The 22,819-nt window shown below is 45.0% G+C and overlaps 1 protein-coding gene across 6 annotated transcripts in view; it reads left to right on the top strand.

Annotated features, from left to right (window-relative positions):
* Window positions 1-22,819, top strand: part of MAPK8IP1 (mitogen-activated protein kinase 8 interacting protein 1) — a 90,364-nt gene that overhangs the window by 27,256 nt on the left and 40,289 nt on the right. Inside the window, exon 1 of one of the 6 annotated variants that reach the window (XM_081905971.1) lies at window positions 4,169-4,777. The exons of 3 other annotated variants lie outside the window; for them this stretch is intronic. In XM_081905971.1, coding sequence (XP_081762097.1) covers window positions 4,692-4,777 — 86 coding nt within the window. In that variant the 5' untranslated portion in view covers window positions 4,169-4,691. Of the gene's footprint in view, window positions 1-4,168; window positions 4,778-5,879; window positions 5,906-21,927; window positions 22,080-22,819 lie in introns of those variants that run through there. 2 more of the 6 variants (XM_081905970.1, XM_081905972.1) reach the window with 2 other exon arrangements.

Raw genomic sequence — 22,819 nt, 5'->3', positions numbered from 1 at the left:
CTATATACAGTTCAGTTCCTGTCCAGGCCCTGTAGTCTCAGCCCAGTTCTCTTCTCCAATATTTACTGTTTTCAGATTTCTCAACAGTAATCACAAATTATTTAAGCAGACCATACTTTAAGTTGAAAAATCAATTTCTTCTCCATGTTATTTATGGATTTTGTTGCATGCTCTAATAATATTCTCCCCGCTATCCTGAAAGAGGTTGAAATTCAAACATGGAAATAATGAATGCCCCTTAAATTCATTCAAACATGCAGATCACCTCCTTAGTTGCCCACAGCCTGCATACTGACTGCTGTTAATATTAATCCTTATAAGAAATTCTGGGAGCTATTCAGTTCTATCCAAGACATTGGATTTTTGTCACTTCCCTTGGAGACTGCAAATTGTATTTTCAAAGGATGACGTACTTGTGCTGGGGATACAGAAGCAACAAGTAGCAACCTGTGAGCATCAAAAAATTGTGCCGCAGTGTTAACTGGCTGCGCAGCCGTGGGTAGAAAGAAAACAATAACACTTGCTGCTGCTAATTAGTCCCTTACCATGGGGTTACAGTTATATCAGCAGTGATATTTAATCATTCTGGAATGGAGTGCAAATGAATAGGCACCCAGTATTGCAAATAAGACAATGCTACTGAACTTGCACAACTACTATCTCTTCTAGGTCATTCTGAAGTATCAAATTGATTAGTTATATGCAACACAGCTGCTGTGTGGAAGATGAAAGGGGTTTTGGATGGGTTGTTTTTAAGGGTTTAGCCTGTTCTTTCAAAAATCCATCAGGGTTCAAATAAACAGGCTTGAGAAACTCTTTGGATAAATAGTTCTTACAGAAGAAGACCAGGGTACTTTTTAATCATCTGTAAGATAAGTTGAGCAGAGGATATCGATAAATCAATGCTAAAGGGAAAGCAAAAACACTAGCTGAAATCAAATAAATGCTGTATATATTTTCTGCATGTAGAGCAGAAAATCAGAATGGCTGTGGAAGTTTCAGCTGAAATTAGGCAAGTCCCTTCCTTGATGAACTTCAGGCACACGGCCATGACTTTGCTGTTCTAGCAGGCATTTCAAAGGAGTGGTCAGTTTTATGATCCCCCCCCCCATTCTCTGTCAATTGTTTTAATGTACACTACTTAGAAATATTAATATTTAAGTGGTGTGTAAATGGCTTAGATAAAATAACAGAATGAGTATTTAGAGGAGAAAGCAGGCAGATGGGGGGAATTATACTGAACCTTATATTCATTGAAGAAGATAAACTTGCTTGTTTTCTCCCTTCTGGGCAGCTATTAAAATTGCCAAAGAGCCCTTCACAGCTAGAACTATTGGCCAACTTACAGTGAGTATGAAGCAAGTATGGGGATGCAAAATACTTCACAACCTACACTTGTTATTATATAAACTGGCAGTGGTAGGACAATATCTGTGCTGTCAAGGACCACATTCCATCAGGAGTAAAGGGTGGGGTGTTGCTTACTAGTGGACAAAAGTCATTGGTGGGTTGGGTCACCCTTCTCCTTTTTCCTCTCTGCCCACGAGGTTGCCTGGAGAGGACAGGTTGCTCTTGCTAGATATCTGAAGGGATTGACTTCGGTCCTACCACCCTCACCGGTACACTCGGTAGTGCTATGGGAGAGGGCCTTCTTGGTGGCTGCTCCCAGACTATAGAAATCCCTAGAGAAGCTGGACTGGAGTTCTCATATTCCTTCTTTTGGCAAGTGAAGACTTACTTGTTCCAAGTCTTTTGGGAACTGACTGCTTTTAGTGGAAGAGCTGGTGCTGTGCTGTTCTGTTTCGTCATTATTAGCATGGCTTTAATAGATTCTATATATACATATAGTTTCGATTCAATGTTTAATTGGTTTTTAAATGATTTTCCCTATGTTTTTAGTGGTTCTTTTATCTGTAAGTTGCCCTGAGGTCCTGCCAGGGAAAAGGGGATAGATAGATAGATAGATAGATAGATAGATAGATAGATAGATAGATAGATATCATCCTGAAGCAAAGTTCTTAACCCGAGGTACTATTTCTGGGTTAGTGGAGTCTGTATCCTGAAGCGTATGTAACCTGAAGTGTATGTAACCTGAGGTACCACTGTAATAATAATAATAATTGCTTGCCAGAGGCAAGCGTTGTGAGATTCTAGGAGTTCCAGGCACATGCCCAGGGTTCGTATTTCTTTCACAATGAAGTGCAGCAGATACTGGTGTATTTATGATATATGGTTTATTTACACATATATACAACCTGAATTTACAACGGAGAGATTCACAGCATTAACACTCCAAAAATTCATTGTTTATCCCAGCATTGAATTCAAACAGAAATCAATCACGACTCTCACTCTCTGGTTCCCAGATTGCAGCTTTTCTTCCAATGTCTAGCTTCCAGGTCACATAACTTTCAACTCTTGCCTTTGGATATCTAACTACCAGCTGCTTGAGGGAGGGGGCCCCTCATTTGCCATCTAGCACAAAACCACTCCATTTAATGGTCTAGGCCAGAGCTTTCCAAACTGTGTTGCAACACATTAGTGTGTCGGCTGCAATGCGTAGGTGTGTTGTGTCAATGCTGCCCATGCTCCTCCCAGGGCTGGAAAGGAGTACGTTTAACCTCCAGTTTGCTAGTAAAACACAATTACTGTGTCGCGAAATGATGCCTGTCTAAAAAGTGTGTCACCAACATGAAAAGTTTTGAAAGCTCTGGTCTAGGTTATTGCCTCACCATGAATTTGAATCCTTGCTTATATTTTAACACTTGATGGACCCAGGGATTAGAACAGTCTTGGCCTATAGCTTACTCCCTGTCCAAACTCCCTAACAATATAAATTCAATGAAAGAGGTCCCACAAAAAACACCTTAACTGTCCAACATTGCCAGCATATAGTGAAAGCTGTACAATTAAGTTGCTAAATGCACCTGTTTGGAGGGAGTTCCACAAATGAGGGGCTGCCACAGCCCTCTCCTGGACCCACCATACTTCCGAGTGTACTACCTCTGCAGATCTTAAGAAAGACAGCCATGTTCAGCAGTCTTCCAACTATTTGGGGCCTAAGTCATTTGGGGCTTCAAACACTAACATGAACACCTTGAATTGAACCTGGAAATGAAATGACAACCAGTGCAGCTGTTTTAAAATGGAAGTTATATGAGCTCTAAAGGGGACCCTTTTTGATCCACTGCATTTTTGATTCACTGACATTTCTAAATGCTCTTCATTGCAACAAATACATGCTCCTTTTCAGTGAAAACTGTGACCTAATTACTGTGGGCACCTCCAGACTGATGGGCTTTTGCTGCAGGTGTATTCTGTAATTTTTGTGTGGATACAATAATAGCACATTAGAGGTAGATTTATACAGGACCATCTACATCCCATTCTACGTTATTAGCTGTTCCATGCTGCTTCCCCAATGTTACCGCATTATTACCACCTGGAAGGGGCTAAATGTCAACAAAAGTGGGACAAAAAAATAACAACACACAGCAAAACATTTGTGGCATTGAAAGTTACGCGAAGGCAGCAGGAAGTTATGGGATGTGCAGTGATGGGAAGCGAAGCAGCATGTCTGCCCCAAACCTTTTTGCATTGCAGGTGTAAATAGTATTGAAATTGCGATCGTGTATAACCACCCAACCCATACTGTCACGAGCACCAATGGTCATGGGAGCACAATAAGATCGTCTGGAAGGGCTGCCTGCCTCCTCAAATGAGACCTAAATGCCAGTCGATTTCCTCACATTCTTGCCTGGTTGTTCGCGTTTCCGCACGTCTGTCGCCCTCCTGCCCTGTCCGAATTTAGACTGTGACTGTAAGCTCTGTGGGGGCAGAGACTGGTCTCTGCAATGAACGTAGAATGAATGTACGTGCGCCGGTGGCGCTGTATTTACGGGATTTCCGAGCGAAACTTACAGGCCGCCCTTTACTACAAAGAAAACGCCACGCAGTCAAGGGGGGATTCTCTCTGCACACATAAAGCACGCGTACACGAATATGCACGCAAAGATCTAGAGCAGCTTCAGGTAGAGCTCCCAGGCCCGGCTTCTTCTACGCGCAGCGCGCAGCCGCCTCCTTGGCTCGGGCGACTCCTCTCCCGCTCCCACCTGCTTCCCAGCCACTCCCGGCGAGCTCCTCCTCCGGCTTCCCCTCCCTGCAAACCCCACCCCAGAGGCCCGAGGCCCGCCTTTGCGCCGCTTGCTTTTCCTCAGGCGCCTTTTGGCTCTGCCGCCGCGCAGGCCGCCCGCCTGTCTCTGGTGGGGGCGGCCCGCTTCACCTGCTGCTGCAGCTCCCCCTGGCAAGAGGAGGCGGGAAGCGGGTGGTGGTGGGTGGGCTTGGCCGGCCTGCTGCATCCAGCCGTGGGGTGGGGTGGCGACGACATCTGCCTTGCAGCTGCCGCCGCCACAGAGGTGGGAACCTGCTTGGGCTCGGAGGAGCATCAGCGGCAGCGCCTCTTCGCGCTCACGCGCTTCCACCCCCACCGGCTTCCTTCTGCTGATGCTTCCGCACCTCGCTCACCCCCTTCCCCGCCACCCACCCGCCGCCGTCGCCCTCCTCGCCGGTAAATAATCGCTGTCTGGTTGCCCCGCTGAGCCCTCCCTCCGCCGTGCCTGCCTGCCTGCCTGCCTGCCTGCCAGCCTCGGCATCCCCCTCCCCCTCGCCTCCCGCCTGCATGGAGAGGGAGAATGGCGGAGAGAGAGAAAGGAGCCACGTCCCCGACCGGATCCTCCCCGTTCTTGGGGCTGCACCTCGCCTCGCCCCCCAATTTCAGGTACCGGAGCTCCCCCAGTCCCCATCTTGACCGCCCTTTGCAACGGGAGATGCTTCGCCGCCAGGGGAGGTTGGGGGGCAATTGGCACTGCTCTACCCTACCCTACCCTGCCACCCCTTGCCCACCGCCTGCGTTTCAGTTCAAGGGCCCCTCAACACGCCCCCCCCGGCCCCGATGGCCCTTTTCCCTCCCCTTCTCTGTGGGGTGGTTGCTAAAGAGCGAGGCTCTCGTCACCCTCAGTTGTATCCGCCAGCTATTACATCCTAGGGATCTGGGTAAACAGATCCTTCCTATCCCCAGCACAGACGGTGAATTGGGTGTATGTGTGTGTGTGGGGGGGGGTGTTGAGTAGGTGAGGAAGATAATAGACAAAATGGGAGATCCTCTTCCATCTACCCCACTTCGTGCCCATCCATAAAGAGGCAGCGGACAGATTTTTTTTTGGGGGGGGGGGCTTTATTTCTTGCTCCTCAAGACTGTGACATGGCAAGTCATGGGCCAGCAGGTGGGTGCCAATAGCGTGTCTCTCTCCCGCTGTTCCTTCTTCTGGAACAGGTGGGGTAGCTGCCTATGGCTAGCGCATGACTCTTGGAAGGGGGAAAGGGAGGCAAGCTGCCTTTGGAACACCAGCCGCTCACGCAGAAAGGAGGACAAGGTGTTTTTTCCTGCTAGGGAAAAGCCTGCTGGCTTCCTCTTTCCACTTCCCTGAATATGATTGATAATGGGATCTGCACAGATTCCTACCTCGGTAAGCTACAGATTGCACCATCTCCCTCTGGCGCTGTCTCCTTCCCACAGCATGACACACACGCACTCCCCACAATATACACACAACCCCAACTAAAGCTTCTCACGCTGTTCCCGACCTTCCATTTGCACAAATTTCCCTCACGCTGTTCCACATAAAGCTTCCCTACTTCTGAAAGATCAATACTTCCTACGCAAATCTCCTTAGAGAAAAATGTTGTCTTAAATATGGACACCTACAAAACTGCCATTCTCCCACTGTATCAGAACCACCCATCGCAGAAGGTTTGGGGAAGATTTGTAGCTGGTTGATGAGAGGGTTTAGGTATCAGCGAGACCATTTTGGGTTTGAAATGTGAGGTGAAATACCATGCCTATAAGGTTTGAGCAACAACTGAAAAGGCAGTTGGGGAAACCTTGAACCACCTGTCTATGATAACATAGACTGGTTATGATGCCTCCTTGGCATCTACAGCCCTGCAATCTTGAAGGTGTTTGGTGCAGCTAGGTAATTGGTCAGTTCCTCCATATTTGTTAATACAGTTGTTTGTATCTGGCTTCATATTGGTTTTTGGTTTTTTTAAGGATTTGTGGGGCTGGGTTTCATTGCTGTTATGAGCTGGTTTCTAATAATTACATCAGCTGGTTTCTAATAATTAGATCCATTTCCTGACTGGTATGCATTGCAGAGTGAAATGCTTTCTGACCTGGAAGGGAAGCCAAAATCTGTGATAAATTCTTCATGTTGCAAGATTTCATAGTGTCTTTTGATATGAACTGCTTGCGAGAAAATGTTTGATCAGGGGCTCATAATGGAGGGAAATGAACTCTGATGTAACTGTTTTACGAGATGTTTTGGACACTGTAAAGGTCAGGTTTTCTGTGTTACTTACACATCCTGTTTTGTGCATAACTTTTGTGTGTCTGTTTTATTAAAATGTTAGAGCTAGAAGGCGCCAGAAAAATTATAATGTTGTCCTTGGGGCAGGATTCTTCATGTATAAACCACCCCCTCTCTTACTGTAAACAGCAAGAGGTAAGCAAGCTTCCTTCAAATTAAAATCGTGCATCTGGCAGTAATGATGCTAGTGGATGAAGTATGTAACAGCATAGGGATTTCATATTTCTTATTTATTACTTTGAGGTTTCCAAAGACAGCTTTTAAGGACAGCTTTTTACAAGTGGTCATAAACTTTGACTTACATATAGCTTTCCAAATGAAAAAAAAAGGATGCTTTTGCATTCTAGTTCAGATCCAGTACTTGCAGAGCAACATCCACTGCCCCACACAGTAGCCAGTCCGTGTGTGTCACTTAAAAAATATAGAGGGGGAGGCATCTAGATCTGTATAGAAAAGAGACCATCTTGAACACAATTTAGAGAAACAAAATAAGGAGGGAAAGGTCACAAATTGCCATAATGTCTTCACCGAGCTGAGCCTCAGACCTTTCATCAAGAACTAAACAGCAGCCCTGCTTGGATGAAGCCAAAGGTCCATCTAGTCTGGTGCCATAACTCTAACAGTAGCCAGTCATATATTTCTGGATTGACGAAGTCCTTATTTATATCTGTTGTGAAACGGATCAATTCCATTGTGTTATCCTGAGTTCTGGTATTACATGAAAGGGAAAGAAAAAAACCCATATACTGTATATCCCTTTCTGCACACCTCTCAGAACTTTATAAAGGTCACTCATGCCTTGCCCACCCCACAAGGTGTGTGTGTGACAGTTAAAAAGCTTAAATTAATTTTAGCCTTTCCCCATAGGTGAAGAAGCTCCAGGTCTTAAGTAGTAGCCACACTGATTTTTTAAAAAAAGATTTTGTGCTACTGACCTTTGAATTATCCATCATTTTCTGAATTAGCCTGAACTGTCAGTTTGTCTTTTTTTAAAAGTACTGCTGAATATTATTTTTCTATGAGTTATTCAGCATGAATGGCCCCATCTCCTCTTGGAAAGGCATAATCTGTTCAAATCCCCTCATTGCTTTTACCACAGTGTGCATCACTTTGTACTTCCTCACACTGCATCTTACTTGCCATCTTACTGCCCAGTCATCCAGTTTGGAGAGATTTATTTGGGGCTACTTGAAGTCTGCTTGGATTTGCATCATCCCAAATAATTTTGTGTTTATCTGCAAACGTGACTGCCTTGATGCTCACTCTGTCCTCTGCTCGTTTATAAATGAATTAAATAGCATTACAGCTCTTGAGGTAACCCCACCTCTTAATTCCCTCTATTTTTAAAGGCTACCCGAGTGTTCCTGTATTCAGCAAAGTCCAGATTTTTAAAAAAGATGATCCAAGCATATTTAAGCACCTTGAAGCTCCATTGACTTCTGTGGGACAGTTCAGCGTGTGCTATAATTTCCATAGTTAAAATCAATGGAACTTCACAAAGTGCTTAACTGTGTAGCTCAGCACTGCCCAGTAGTGAGAAAAATGGCAGATCCCTCGGAAACCTGCTGTGAAAAGATTTGCAAAGCACTTTGAAGGCAAAGCTGCTTGCATCTGTTCTGAACTTGAGGGCACAGCTGCTGCAGGTCATTCTGAAGCACCCAGAGCACTTTGGAGATGGGTTGGCTGGGATCAGTCTCAGTTGTTGCAGCATGAGGGTGCGGACAGGACTTGCAGAGGTCTGGCCAACCACATGCCCTCTTGAGCCTTGTTTGTCATGTCTTATAAGATGGGTCCAGCAGGCTATTAATACCTTGCTCTGAGGGGGTGTAATGCTCGCTGCCCTGAAGGAGGTGACCTGGCCCTTAAGACGCCCTCCCAGGACCTAGAGGTTTTGGACAACTACTACCCTGTCACTGATGTCCCCTTCTTTGGCAAGGTGATGAAAGTGATGGTGGTGGCTGGCCAGCTTCAAATGTGCCTAAAGGAAAATGATTTTCTAGACCTACTTCAATCAAGCTTCTAGCCTGGCTTTGGCACTGAAATCACTTGGACCACCCTGATTGATGACTTACATTGGGAAAACATAAGTCATTTTGCAGCCCTGTTGCAAAATGTGAATCAGGAATGCAGCCCTAATGATCTTCCTTGATCTTTCAGCAGCTTTCAATATCATTGACTACTACAGTATCATCCTGGAGGGGTTCTGCAGTTTAGAAGCTGCGGGCACCATTTTATGGCTGTTCCAGTGCTACTTGCAGAATTGCAACCAGAGAGTAGCATTAGGAGGCTTCTGCTTGGCCCCTTTGCTTTGGGGCTGTAGGGATCTGCAGGGCTCCATATGAAGCCACTGGGAGAAGCCTTCCAGGGATCTGGACTATAGAGTCATCAGTATGTGATTGACACCCAACTCCGTCATGTGAATCAGGAGAGGCTTTCAGTTGTTGGAGGCAGTAATGAGCTTGACCAATGAACTTTGGCAAAAGAAATGCAAGCAGGCAAACAGGTTATATATTATATATGAATGAATAAATTCCAGGGGCACATTGTAGAAAATATAAAGACCAACAATAACAAAATTAGAAACAGGAAACTGGACAGGGATGCGGTTGGACCTTTGAATGACGTAGTCACAGGTGTGCTATAAGAATAAAAGAACATTTCAAGCTGAATTAATTCTTTGAATCCATTAACACAGCTGAAGATGCAGGGCAGGTTATTGCGCCTGAAATAACTTTCTCAGGAGGTGATTCTGGGGAACTGGGGATAAGAGATGAAGTTTGAGACCTCATTGACAAATTTAGAAAGAATAAATAAATCACCAGGTCCAGATGACATCCGCCTGAGGGTTTTTGAAGAACTCAAATGTAAAACTGTTGATATTGTAATAAAAATATGTAACCTGCTAGAAAAAGCTCAGAAAAGGACAACCAAATGATCAAGAGGCTGGAGCAATTCCCCTATGAGGGAAGATTATGTTTTCCTTTACTCCTTTAGGAAAAAATGATAGAGGTGTATAAAATTATGCATGGTGTATAGAAAGCGGCAGAGAATTTTTATTTCCTACCTCATAATGCTAGAACGTGAGTCATTCAATGAAGCTGAACATTGGAGGATTTGGGTGAGGCAATGTGCATAGTTAAACTTTGGTCTTCTCATTGTTGAAAAAGATGTTGGACTAGATGGGTCTTTGATTTGATGTATCAAGTCTCTTATGTTGTTATGAGTTGTACTCTCACAGAAGGCTCATCAGGGCCAGCCCACACTTGAGGCAAGGTGAGGCAGTTGCCTCCAATGAATGTGTTGCTCGCTGCTGCTGCTGCATGATCCTTGGAGGCTGGATCTGCCACCTCCTGGACAGTTCTGCCTCCCAGTGCCACCTCTACAGCAGCCTCTTGACAAATAGGAGGCGCTTCTTGTCTTCTCGGACCCCTTGATAGGAAATAGTGTGGGCTGTCTTCAGGGTCTCTTGGGTTCTGCACCCACCTGGGTGATTCAGAGAGGGCCCCTTCCATCCTCCTATGGTGGAGGAGGTGCCATTTTGTGACCCGCATCACATGCCAAAATGTCTTGGGCCAGTCCTGAAGTTCATACCTGTTTGCTCTCCTAAGCAGGTTGGGTCTGTAACAAAATATTGCATCATGGGGTGCTCCCATCCATTATATCCCCCCCCCAGTCATTCAGCATTTTGTCGCTGCTGAGCACACTCAGTTCTCATTCAACTGTTTTGGGTTTTCTTCTTAGAGTTCATTTTAAAAGAGATTTTTTGTACTTCTGCAAACCCCTGGTTTCCCCAGGTCTGCCGTTTTCTCCCTCCTGTGTATAGATAGTGCTTTTTTGGCTTTGTAAGCAATGGCACTCACACCTGCAGATTCCACTTAGCTATTGATTTGTTCTTTGTAAATGTGTCCTAATTTAATTATAACGCCATCTAAGCCGGTAGCCAACCTGGCATCCTGCAGCAGTGAATTCCATAAGTTAGGCCTCCGTTGCATGAAGCAGTACTTTTCTGTCTGGAGCGTACAACTAATGAATTTAATTGGGTGAGACAGGGTTCTAGTATTATCAGTAAAGGAGTTTTTTTAAAAAATCCCTCCTCCACACTGTGAAATTTTATATCCTTCTAGCACATCCCTGCTTAGTAATTTCTTTTCTAATTTAAATTATGATAAGGAAGTGTATTTTCCCAGTGTCAAAATATTGGTATTTGAGTGCCAGGGGAAAGTGCAGCTTTCCTGAAAAAGGAATATTGCTTTTGAGGAAAGACATCTGAATGTCTTGGCCATTCATCTATCATGATACGGTGAGTTCCAAAGATCAGTGGTGAATGTTGAAATTATTTATTTTCAACTTGATGCTTATTAATATCATTAGGTATTTTCTACTTCTGGAATGGACCAAGATAATAAACATCATATAAGTCTGATATTCTCATATATAGCTTTATGTCCTTTGTGTTCTGGTTTGCCTAGTCATCAGCCACCGTGATTAGGAAAGCTTGCCAGAGAATGGACAGGGTGATTCTCACACTTGAGACTTAAATTTGGCATTCTTTAAATCTACTGCTAATGCAGTTGTAAAACCATCATTGGCTAGAATATGTTCTCCAGTTTTTCTTTGCTCTTACATTAACAACAAATTTGGTCTTACATTAACAGCATTCTCACAGTACAGCTGAGATTCACATGTACTTTGTGGTGTCAGGTAGAAAGATACTAGTTCTCTGCTTATATAATATACAGTGAGTGGTACCTTGGTTCTCAAACTTAATGCGTTCCAAAACAAAAGCATTCCACAACCAAGGCACTCTTTGTCAGGCCTGGTGCTTTCCCACGGAAAGTAATGCAAAATGGATTAATTTGTTCCAGACTTTTAAAAACAACCCGTAAAACAGCAATTTAACATGAATTTTACTATCTAACAAGACCATTGATCCATAAAATGAAAGCAATAAACAATGTACTTGCAGTCACACAGTCAATAAATCAGTAGCTGAACTGGGTTCTACACAGTGAAAAAAACATAACAAAAAAGCCGCAAAAACAAAACCACAAAATAAATAGCAAAAACAGACAGACCTCAGCATAACACCCAAAACAGAAGTGTGGCACTCAAAATGGAAGTGTAACACTCAAATCGGAAGCGTAATACTCAAAGCGGAGTATGTTCGGATTCTGAAAAAAGTTCACAAACCGGAACACTTACTTCCGGGTTTACATTGTTGGGTTCCAAGTTGTTTGAGTACCAAGACGTTTGAGAACCAAGGTTCTACTGTATGTCTTTAATTATGAGAAAAGGCACAATACTAAGGCTAGATCTACCAGGATGTGTGGTGTTAGGATCCAGCAGAGATCCGGCTCAACTTCGCTACACCAGTGAAAGTACCCAGCACTGACTCAGCTGGCCAATGTCACATCCTGACTCACTTGGGACCCAGCAGGGGGACTTAGCTTGGATCCTAAGCCAGTTCAGCATAGTCATGTGACCTGGAAACATGGTGTAAGTTAAGCTAACAGAAAGGTGGTGTCACCCAATTTTACAGGCTGGCATTTTGTCTGCCAGGCTTTGTCCAGCTCAGCCAACAGCAGAAGTCCTCCTGAACGGAGGTTGGATCTGGCATACTTTATGCCAGTTTAATTTAAGACAGCATAATATATGCTGGCTTCCCATACTTAACAATTGCTCCCTAATTAGCTAGCCCAAGGTCCATCATTCCCAGTGGGCATTCTGTTCTCGTGCTCTTAAAAATAATATTCAAAGAATGGCTTCATTTCTACAAGATCCTTATAAGGAACATTGAGAAAGTAAAGTACCAGTTACATACCAGTGGCTGGAAACCTTTGCTTTCCATAGGTACCTGGTTGACTGCTGTTATGAATAGGATGCTGGACTAGATAGGCAGATGATCCAGCAGGCTGTTTTTGTGTTCTTTTGGGAGTCCCCCAAGGGCCAGCTGGGGCAGGGGCCAGCAAACTTTTTCAGTAAGGGGCCAGTTCACTGTCCCTCAGACCTTGTGGGGGGCCAGACTATTTTGAAAAAAAATAATAATGAATGAATTCCTATGCCCCACAAATAACCCTGAGATGCATTTTAAATAAAAGCACACATTCTACTCATGTAAAAACATGCGGATTCCAGGACCATCCGCGGGCCAGATTTAGAAGGCAATTGAGCCAGCTCCGGCCCCCAGGCCTTAGTTTGCCTACCCATGCCCTCGGGCTACCATTCCCCACCCCTGCTCCAAAGTCTCATTTTTAAGGTCTGGCTTCATATGGATGCTTGCAGCTCTGTAGGTGTTCCTTTGAACAACTGTGTAAGGTAAAAACAATCTGTTTCAATCTATCAGCGTTTTCTAAATGCCTTCAAGTTTTTAGGCTTTGTCATAAACATCAATAAGTTGTTTTCTAGCTCTAAAATTGTTTGCTGGATTTGTTGAAAATTATTTCAGTGTGGCTGAATTATGTTTTTAAAAACCTACTAGCCAAGCAATTATAGCTGGCCCAGAAAATACAAATACTGGAGAAGTGGTTCAGTTAACAGAACTGGCTAACTCAAGACTAGTAGTAGAGATCATCCTGGTCCCATGATAGTCTGGCTATGAATTGTTGTCCTAGATACAGCATTTGTCTCCTGGGCTGCTTGTGTGTTAATGTAAACAGCAGCATCTAAAAATGGAAGAATGACTATCAGGCCCAGGTCTGTCAATGTAGAGCTCCATTCAGACTTAATGATCCAGATAATAATAGATTTTGCTAGAACCGGGACTCAACAGTTAACAGGAAGAATTCAGGAGACTCTCTAAGACAGGTGTAGGCAACCTAAGGCCCGTGGGCCGGATGCGGCTCAATCGCCTTCTCATTCCGGCCTGTAGATCGTCCGAGAATCAGCGTATTTTTACATGAGTAGAATGTGTCCTTTTATTTTAAATGCATCTCTGGGTTATTTGTGGGGCATAGGAATTCGTTCATTTCCCCCCCCCAAAAAAAAATATAGTCCAGCCCCCCACATGGTCTGAGGGACGGTGGACTGCCCTACGGCTGAAAAAGGTTGCTGACCCCTGCTCTAAGATCTAGGTCAAATAGAAATAAGTTCCATTCGCCGAAATATGGGAATCCTCAGATCTGAGGATTAAGAGAAACTTTGCAGACTGTGAGAGGGCATTCAAAGATTGCTCCTTAAACAAAAGCAATTGATTGCCTTGTGACACTCTAAAGACTTAACAATGTTATTGTGGCACAGGCGGTTGCTGACCAGCAGAGACGGAGCTACCTGCCCCGGCACCCGTAGCGTCTGGAGGGGTGCCGCTAGCCGCCTGCGGCAGCATCTTCCCTAGTGGTCCGCTGCCCGCACAGCGAGCATCCGGGGGCACCGCCTGCACAGTGAGCATGGGTATGTGTGTGGCACGACGATGTCACTTGCCCTCACGGCTGACACCCGGTGCACACCGCAAACGCCTTCCTCCGCCAGTGCTGGCCAGAACATACATCTGATGAGGCAGGTTTGCCTACAAAAGCTCATGCTGCGAATTATTTAATCTCTCGGGTGCCCCAAGACTTCTACAGTGTTTCTCAAACTTGGGTCTCCAGCTGTTGTTGGACTACAACTCCCATCATCCCTGACCACTGGTCCTGCTAGCTAGGGATGATGGGAGTTGTAGTTCAACAGCAGCTGGAGACCCAGGTTTGAGAAACACTGCCCTTGGGTTTGTTGCAACAGGGTTAGCATGCTGCTTAAATGTTTTCCATTTTTTGAAAGACGTGCAAATCTGAAATATCTCAAAATTGTGCCACTGAGGGATTCAGCCCCATTAGCCAACTATCCTTATATACTGAGCTGCACTTCAGCATCTGTGAGCAAAAGAGGCTGCCCTTTTCTCAGGGTTTCTGTTGTTCTAGGCTGTAAAGCAAGCAGAAAATGCTGTCAGCCCTTTTTACAATGACCTAGTTTCAGTTCACTCCGTGCTCCCATCACAAGGTGAAGCCTGAGCCACTGTGCTTTGATGTTAAGTGGCATCTAAGCAGAGGTGACACATGTGCAATGGTGCAAGTCTGATCTGACTAGGACTTGGAGAACAAAAAGTTGTTTGGGTACAGGATGGAGTTTGCCTTTCTTGAAGGTGAATTTTCCTCCTTGCTGCTTTTTGGTTCATGGGGTACTGCATTTCTCTACTGACCTTTGAAGACTTCTTGGCCCATAATGATTTGATGACTGGCTGAAAAATAAAACAGTCCTTCATCAAACGCATGCACCTCCTTTTCTGTGGGGACTTCACCCAGAGCCCACTGAGTGGGGAGTCAATTCCTTTCAGTCTACAAACCATTGTTCAGCATTTGTACTCTTGACTACAAGGGGTCCCACAGCTATGGCTTCCTGCATCTCAATCATGGTTATCATAGCCCTTGGAACATGCACCAGCTCAACCAGCCTTCCTTAGGTTGTAAAGAATCCTGAAATGAGAAAGAAAAGTCTTTGCTTTGTGCCGAAAAACGGTAAAAGCAGGCCCCAGGCAGGCTTCCCTGGAAAAAGTGTTAGTCCTTGGCACAAGTTGAATCTTTGGCCGTGTCTTATCTTAGTGCTGCTCAAAATAACTTATCTCCAGATAAGCAATAGAGCATGTGTGACTTGGAACATGATAAGAGACACAACCATGCCTCATTTCCTTTGCAATTAATCTCTGCAGTTGACTGCTGTCACAAGTTCAGACAAATATTATTTTAAAACATAAAATATGACAATACAGTAGGCCTGCATGGCATCACACAATGCAGGCTAGAACTTTCGCCAGCTTGCATAGTTCTTGTCTCATTACATATATTTAAACAGAGTTTTGAAATTCGACTGGCTGTCCTGGATTAAAACAGCGTCTCCTGGTGGGTGCCGTTCTCTGATACTACCTGTCACATAGAAGAGAAGAAGAAGAGTTTGGATTTGATATCCCGCCTTTCACTCCCTTTAAGGAGTCTCAAAGCGGCTAACATTCACCTTTCCCTTCCTCCCCCACAACAAACACTCTGTGAGGTGAGTGGGGCTGGGAGACTTCAAAGAAGTGTGACTGGCCCAAGGTCACCCAGCAGCTACATGTGGAGGAGCAGAGACGCGAACCCGGTTCCCCAGATTACGAGACCACCGCTCTCTAACCACTACACCACACTGGCTCTCTAGGAAGTTGCCTCCTGCTACGTGAGATTATTTGTCCACCTAACCCATTTTTACTACTCTGACTTGCAGTAACTTTCGGGTCTCATTAGATATATTTCCTGACATCTGTTAGCTAAATGACCCTTTTAACTGAAGATGTCTGGGATTGAATCTGGTACCCTCTGCACGCAGAGCACATCCTCTCTCGCTGAGCTATGGTCCGTGCCCTGAGTTGATATATGCAACACCGGAAATGAACTGGAAAGGTCCAGAAAACAAGAGAGGATCAGGTGGCTTGGGAACCTGTCTCTTTCCTGTAGTTGGGCATTAATGTCTAGGCAGCCATTCCTTATTCTTTTACAGTTATCTTGAGAAATCTTGGAAATACCATGATTCTGAATCCAAATAGGAATGTAGGACATCTAACAAATCCCAGAACAGTTCATGTACTGCACTATACATGATTCAAAATCTTTTTTTCAGTCTTGCCCCTAGTTTGGGGCACAGTCACATTAACAATATTCCAAATCTATCTTTGCAGAATGTCTCTATTCTTGCAATGCTTCCACTTTCATTTCTGGAAGAGAGCCAGTAAAACCTTTCTCTCCTCTCATCCCTCCCCTGCAATATGTATCCTGCTAATATAGATATGCAGGAAGGAGAAAGGGAACTATATACATCTCGGTGCAATTAACACCCCTGCAGCTAGGCAAATAAACAGAGGTCAGGAATTCTGGAAGGTTTAATGCAATGAAACCAGTACAGCATAAATATTGTTTTTAAGCATCTGAATTTGTCATCCTCCTTTGGTGGACAAGGTGGCAGCTGGAGATGGGGCATTGAATTGGATAGTTCAGTGCTAAGGAGAACTTTCTCAGAAAAGAGACTTGACTGGAGGGACCTGCCTGCATATTGTGTGTCTACCTGGTTTATGAAAGCATTTTTATCCAGTTCACAAATACAAGCAAGAAGCTAAAACTCAAGATTTCTCTTGCTTGCAGGAATAGACCTCAAAATCTTAAAGGGTGAGCTTTTGCATCCCTGAGGAGTTGTGTCATGAGAACCACAAGCATTGGAGCAATTTGTATCAGACCATAGTCTGAAATGAAACTAAAATTAAAATGCCAGCTTTTTGGGACAATGTGTGTTCATTGAGCACACTTACATAGGAAGTCTCATAAGCTTCTATTCCTGAAAGGATTTGAATTCAGAACTCCTGAAACAAAAATAGGAGCAAAATATCAAGTGATAATGTGCACATGTGAACGAGCCGTTACAGATCTAATGCCAAAACTCAGAGCTCCTATATCAACTGGCATCACCTCAGTTAAAACACTTTTCATCAGAGGCCATTCACCTGCGAATCATTGAGTGATGAAGTCATTTACTAATGAGATATTGAGCGGTCAACATGCTTGTACAGCCTCTGTTCTCTCATACTCTTAACTTGGGAAGATACGCTGATCAAGCACCTTCTTCAGTGAGGAATGTGTGAACTACTTTTAAATACATCAAAATGGCTAATAGTAAAAAGGTGGAACAGATCAAGGAGAAACTAAAACAACTATGAATGGCTATAAGCTGTCCATCAGATTCAGTAGAGCAATCAGAAAAGCAAGATTTCTAACAACTTAAACCAGATTCTGAAATATGTGCTATGCATCGTGTGTTGCAGCAAATAATATGTTTTAAAGCAGAGCAGGTAAAATTCATGGATATATATGTAATAGCAGAAATTCAAGGCTGTAGGTGCAGGGTACAGTACAGATCCTGTGGGTTAGAAGCACATTGGACTACAACCACAGAGAAGACAGAAATGGTCTGCTTTGCTTATTATAGAGGTTGGCCAAATAAATGGGGGACTTAGGTTGTTGAGGTGTTCAGTAAGTTTGCCTGCTGAGTGAGGTGTGACAAGCTAGTTCTGACTGACCCATGTGAGGACAGGATGCTGGACTAGATGGAACATGGGCCTGATCCAGGAGTTTTTATGTACTAGGAAAGGGCCTTTTCAGTAGTGGCACCCTGTTTGTACAATGCTATTCCCAAGATGCTTTCTTTGTTCCTGCTTTGAGGTCTCCTCGGTGCCTTTTTATTCTGCAAGCTTTAATTTAATTTATTTTCTTAAACTTTCAGTAATTTAAAATTATTTGTGTTTTTTAGATACGTTCCGAAATATTAAAGGGCTGTTTCAATATCATTTGTGCTGTTGGGAGCCCTGCTGTTTTGGTTTTAATACTTCCTGCTGAGTTTTTATGCTGCATTGTATATTTTGGTTTCGTGGTTTCGACTGTATTTTATTATTTTGTTGCTGGGCGGTGTATATATGTGTGTGTGTGTGTGTGTGTGTGTGTGTGTGTTTATTTGTCAGTAGCAATAAATAATCATGCATTCAATGTTGTCACCTTGGATCAGAGGCTCACCCTATTTCCAGCAAGGCACTTGAAGCTTGGAAGTTGCTGCTGCTGCTAAAATGCAGAGCCACTAGCAACAAGCCTGAAGGTAATGAGCTGATTTTTCCAACCCACGGGAGCCCATGCATTTGCAGGAAGGGACCTTCCTGGCTGCTTGTTGCTCACACAACATGCAGTCTTCGGCTACGGAAAGGGTCTGTGTATCCCTGGAGACTTCTAATAGCTTTTTCTGAGCCTGTGTAAATCCCCATAGGAACTAAAGAAGCGGAGGAAGGGGTTGTTAGTTTTTCAGCCGTTGAGCACCATGGACAGGGATTTGCTTTAGAAAATGCTGTGGCAGAATGGAGAGAGAATTAGCATGCTAATCTGCTTGTGATGATATTAATTTTAGACAAAGACTGTTTCAATGCCTGCAGTTAGCCCGAATAATCATAAAACTCAGCCCATGGAATTCTAAGCATCACCCACAACCACTTGGGCAAGCACAGGAAGGAAAAAGCCCACTTCAGTGTAATAAATAGCTGCATGCATATAACACAGTCTTGGTGAGGATGCCGCTGACAATCTCTGCAAATGCATTGTCACAATCAATAACAAGGAGAAAATATGGTTAATGAACACAGAGCTAAACTGAGGAAGCAGAAGCAAGGAGAGAAGGGCAGGCAATGATGAATGCTTCTTTGTGAAAGCAATGGGGCCGTTGAGACTGCATGGATAGCAGTGGCACAGGGACATGGGGAAGGGGACTGTGTCCCTAACAGAAGGATTCTCCCTGCATGTGCTTGAGTAGAACCACATAATGGAGTTCAGTAATGTGCTCTAGTCATGGGCCATTGCAAGTCCATATGGAGCATCCCTGTGTAACATCTGCCAGGGTTGGTTTCTGTCTCCCCTGCTTTAGCTGTTGCCCAAATGTACCTTCCTATATAATGGCAGTTTCAAGTTATTGATTATAGTGCATACTTAGCAATGGAGAGAAGCTGTTACTATTTTATCCAATGGCCAGCAAGCTCAGATTTCATGAAATGGCAACAGCTAAGGTGCCAAATGATATTCTTCTGGTCCCAGACTGTTAGGTTTGGGAATCTACGTTGCTTGACCTAATCCAGGTTCAGAAATAATGACAAGGCACACCTTCAGTTGTGGATCAAAATCAGGTGCTTGGGATTGTGGTGGTCTGAGTGTTTGTTTGTGTCAATCCCAAATGCAGGCTTAGTGCATAACCTTTTGTACAGCGCAGGGATTTCTCGATTGCTCTGGCTGCAACTGGCATGATGGAGATAGCTATCCCATTCTGCCTCATTCAAGAGTTTGGCATCTTCCTCTGAGCAACCTGAGCTTGGGCTGATGTCAGAGAGAGGATATTGAGCTAGATGGTCCATGGACCTAATTCAGTTTGGCAGCCCCGATGGGGAAAAAGCAAGGCTGAAAATGAAAGACGGTCAGGAAAGAGAAAAAGGTGATGTAGCAAAAATGGTAAGAAGGAAGCAGCACAAGACAGCATGCACCAGGTTCAGTGAAAGCAAATAAAATGACATCAGAAGTGGGGGTGGAGGCAAAAAAAATCAAAGAGAGATAAAATGTTGAACAAATGCATTTTGGTTATGTGGAGCTCAAGTAATTATAATGGTATTAACATTCACAACAAGTGCAATGACGTTGAAGGCAGTGCCCATTAAAATTGAATTTCTCATCTCCCTCTCTTGTAAAATCATGGGAGTTGCGTTTTGGGGACACAGCAGTATGCATCATGCTTCTATGAGCTGGCAGTCCTTTGTCTAACTCATCTGGAGGAACATTATGATAGCCTGTTCTCCTTGTGTAACGTTAGCATGAATTACCTGGACTGATGCTCGGGAGTTCTCTCTGTGCCTCTAGGATTGCCTCCCCCCAGTTGTTGCCCTGCAGATGCCATTGAACTACAAGTTCCCTAATCCTTGACTGTTGGCTACACTGACTGGGAGTGATGGGCATTGCAGTCCAAAATATCTGGAAGGCCCCAGCCTGGGGAAGGCTGCTCTCTAGAGGCTTTGCTGTGGGTGGTGTTTTAAAAGCATAATGCTCCTTACAGCCTGATCCTTGGAGTGCTGTGCTGCTGGAGGTCCCAGTGAAGTGAATGAGGCAGGCATGTACCTTTATAGAATATTTTAGAAGAGCAGACTGTCTGTCTTCTGGACCAGCTCCTTAATGGGGTGGCTCCAGCTGGCTTCTGTGGTTTAAGTTAAGCTCCAGCCAGAATCCCTTAATGAACATGCAGTTGCTGCTGTTGACCTAACTCCCTCTCCGCAAATGTTCTTAAAAGCTTTCAATCCACCTGGGTTTTGGAATTGTCCCCAGCAGAGATCCCTGGGCAACTTGCATAGCAGCCTCTGTGTGCCTGAGAGCCAATCTGGATGCGAAGGGTTGCTCAGGGAGCTCTAGGGTTAAGTGCTTTGCACCTGCTGTTCCGCTCTCTTCTCCATGTCATTCAAAATAGACTTAGTGCTCCTCTCACATATAGTCTCCCAGCCCAGACCAAGGGGGATGTGTGAGCCCCTAATGTAGAGTTTGCTTGTTTATCACCTCGCAGCAGGTGATAGAGATGGTGATATTCTTTCAGATGCTGTGGAGCAACTGGAAGTGTGCAGTGTGCACGTTTTGCTCTGCATCCCTTCCATATTAGAAGCTGCTCCATGTTCCTCCTTCCTAATAATAAGGCTAATAGTGCTTCACTGCCCTTGAGGGTGATGGTGGTAAACACTATAATAAAGACTGGGAATCACTTAAGATAAAGGACCCTTCACATAAATTGACTGCCACATGGAGGCCATTTGAAATGGTGCCTGCATGGCAACTTCTTCAGGAAGAAAGCTGCTTAGGGACAGTGGTTCACCTGTGCCAGTGGACTGCAGGCCTGCCAAAAAAGAGGAAAGGTGGCATTGCAGTACCTGGTCCAAAGCCAGCAAGAAGTTTAGACCCTGAGGTCCCATTTTAAAATTAAATGCAGTAAGTCTGCAGCTTTCACGTATTTAACTTGTGTACATTCAGCTTTATGTGTGTGACAAAAATGAAAATGAAAATAAATGGAAAGGGGGCAGGGCTCTGGGTGGGGGGGGGGGAATGACTTGGGCAATCGCACCCGCCATTGAACCCAATGTGTTTCGGCTATACACTATTTGGGCTTTAGCCGCTATCCCCAGAACATAACCCCAGCATAAGTTGAGTGTATGGTACACAAGAGATGGGGAACCTGTAGCTCTCCAGAAGTTGAAAGACTCCAACTCCTATCAGCCTCAGCCACCATGGTCAATAATCAGAGATGGTGGGAGTTGTAGTCCAGTGACATTGGGCGGCCACAGGTCCCCTTTGCTGCAGACTACAATAGGCTTGCTGTCCCACCAGAGTAAACACTGGCCTGTGAATCACCCAGGTGAGTTAACAAGGGGATGTAGCTGAACAGCCCTGGGGTTCCTTACTTTGGTAAGTACCTTGATGGTATAAGCAAGCTCTGTCTCTGCCCTGTGCTAGCCATTTTAGATTCCTTGTGTAACAATATTCCTCTCCCTGAATAATGGAGAGGGCTGGGTCGTCCCCTGGCACTTGGGGACTCTGGTCCCATGCAGCCTTGTTGGGCAGAGGCATTGCAAGGTCAAGGGGAAGGATGGCTTGGCAGAGCTTAGTGCCACTGATGTGGTAACTCGATTCCCCACTTTCCCCCTTGACTGCAGCTGATGGGGAGGGGAGCAGAGATGCGACTTGATCAGAAGCCTGCCTGGCTGAGGGAAGCAGCAGACCAGGCAGAGTGCAGGGCTTGGCACCATCTCAGCCCAGAGGGTTATTTCCCCCCACCCACCCCAGACAGCTGAGTCCATTTATTTTTAATGAGCTCCCTTAGAATGCGCAGTGAGAAGGAGAGAGCAGCGCGAGCGGCAGATTCTCCCCAGCCGGGACAGGCAGAGGAGACGGCACATACACAACTCTCCTTTTCCTTAAGGGGGGAGGCCTCCCTTCAACTGCGGCCGCTGCTCCTCTTCCCCCTGAGGCGGGGATCCTCTTAAATGAAGTTTGAACTTAAAATGCAGTCGAGCACAGAGGAGGAGAGCTGGCTTGAGGATCAGTGGGAGAAATGGTACGTCTGGGGGCAGGAGGGGGCCTGTGGGGTGTGGTGGGGGGAACAGAGCCGGTCTTGTGCACCTCTACAGCATTTTTACATTTTTTAAAAAAAGCAGTGCTGCTTGGCTTTATACCAGCCCATTTATTTAACCAGTGAAGCCTGTCTTGCTAAAAGCCCTGTGTGAGCAAGGTGTCTGCATAGCAGCTGCGGCCTCTGTGTGCAGACTTGGTTGCAAACTTTTATCTGCTGCGAAATGGGATTGAAAGGCAGTCTGGGCAGGGCAAGGAAACCAGACCATTTGGGTAGAGCTCTGCTAGTCTCTCTCTGGCATGGCTGGCTTTGAGCCCAAATGGGACTCCTTAGTTGCCAAAAGGAAAATATTGGTCTGTCAAGAGAGTTTTCTTTCTTGGTGCTAAGAAGCCGTCTGCAGGAGACGTTTGCTGTAGGGGAGGTCAGGATCATGTAGACAGTGTGGTGAATAAGTGGTGTGGGGAGGGCAGGAGTAGATCTCCCAGCACCTCAGCATGAGCCTGTAAGTTGCCACTTGCTGTCACTGATGGATCAAACTCTTTCGGCACACCCCAGAACTGAATATGTGGGGCTCACTGCAGGGGAAATCCCCCAGCCTATCATACATTTGATGCTGTCTTCAGTTCCACTTTCAATGAGAAAGTATGGCAGTCCCTTTATGTCAGACAGGAGCAGATTCAATACTGCTGTTAGCTGGGAGTGACAAACCAAAGGCTTTGCAGGGC

Source organism: Podarcis melisellensis, assembly GCF_964234715.1.
Source record: "Podarcis melisellensis genome assembly, chromosome: 1".
Lineage (NCBI taxonomy): Eukaryota > Metazoa > Chordata > Lepidosauria > Squamata > Lacertidae > Podarcis > Podarcis melisellensis.
Note: the sequence above shows the minus strand (reverse complement) of the source record. Positions and strands in the feature narration are given on the sequence as shown.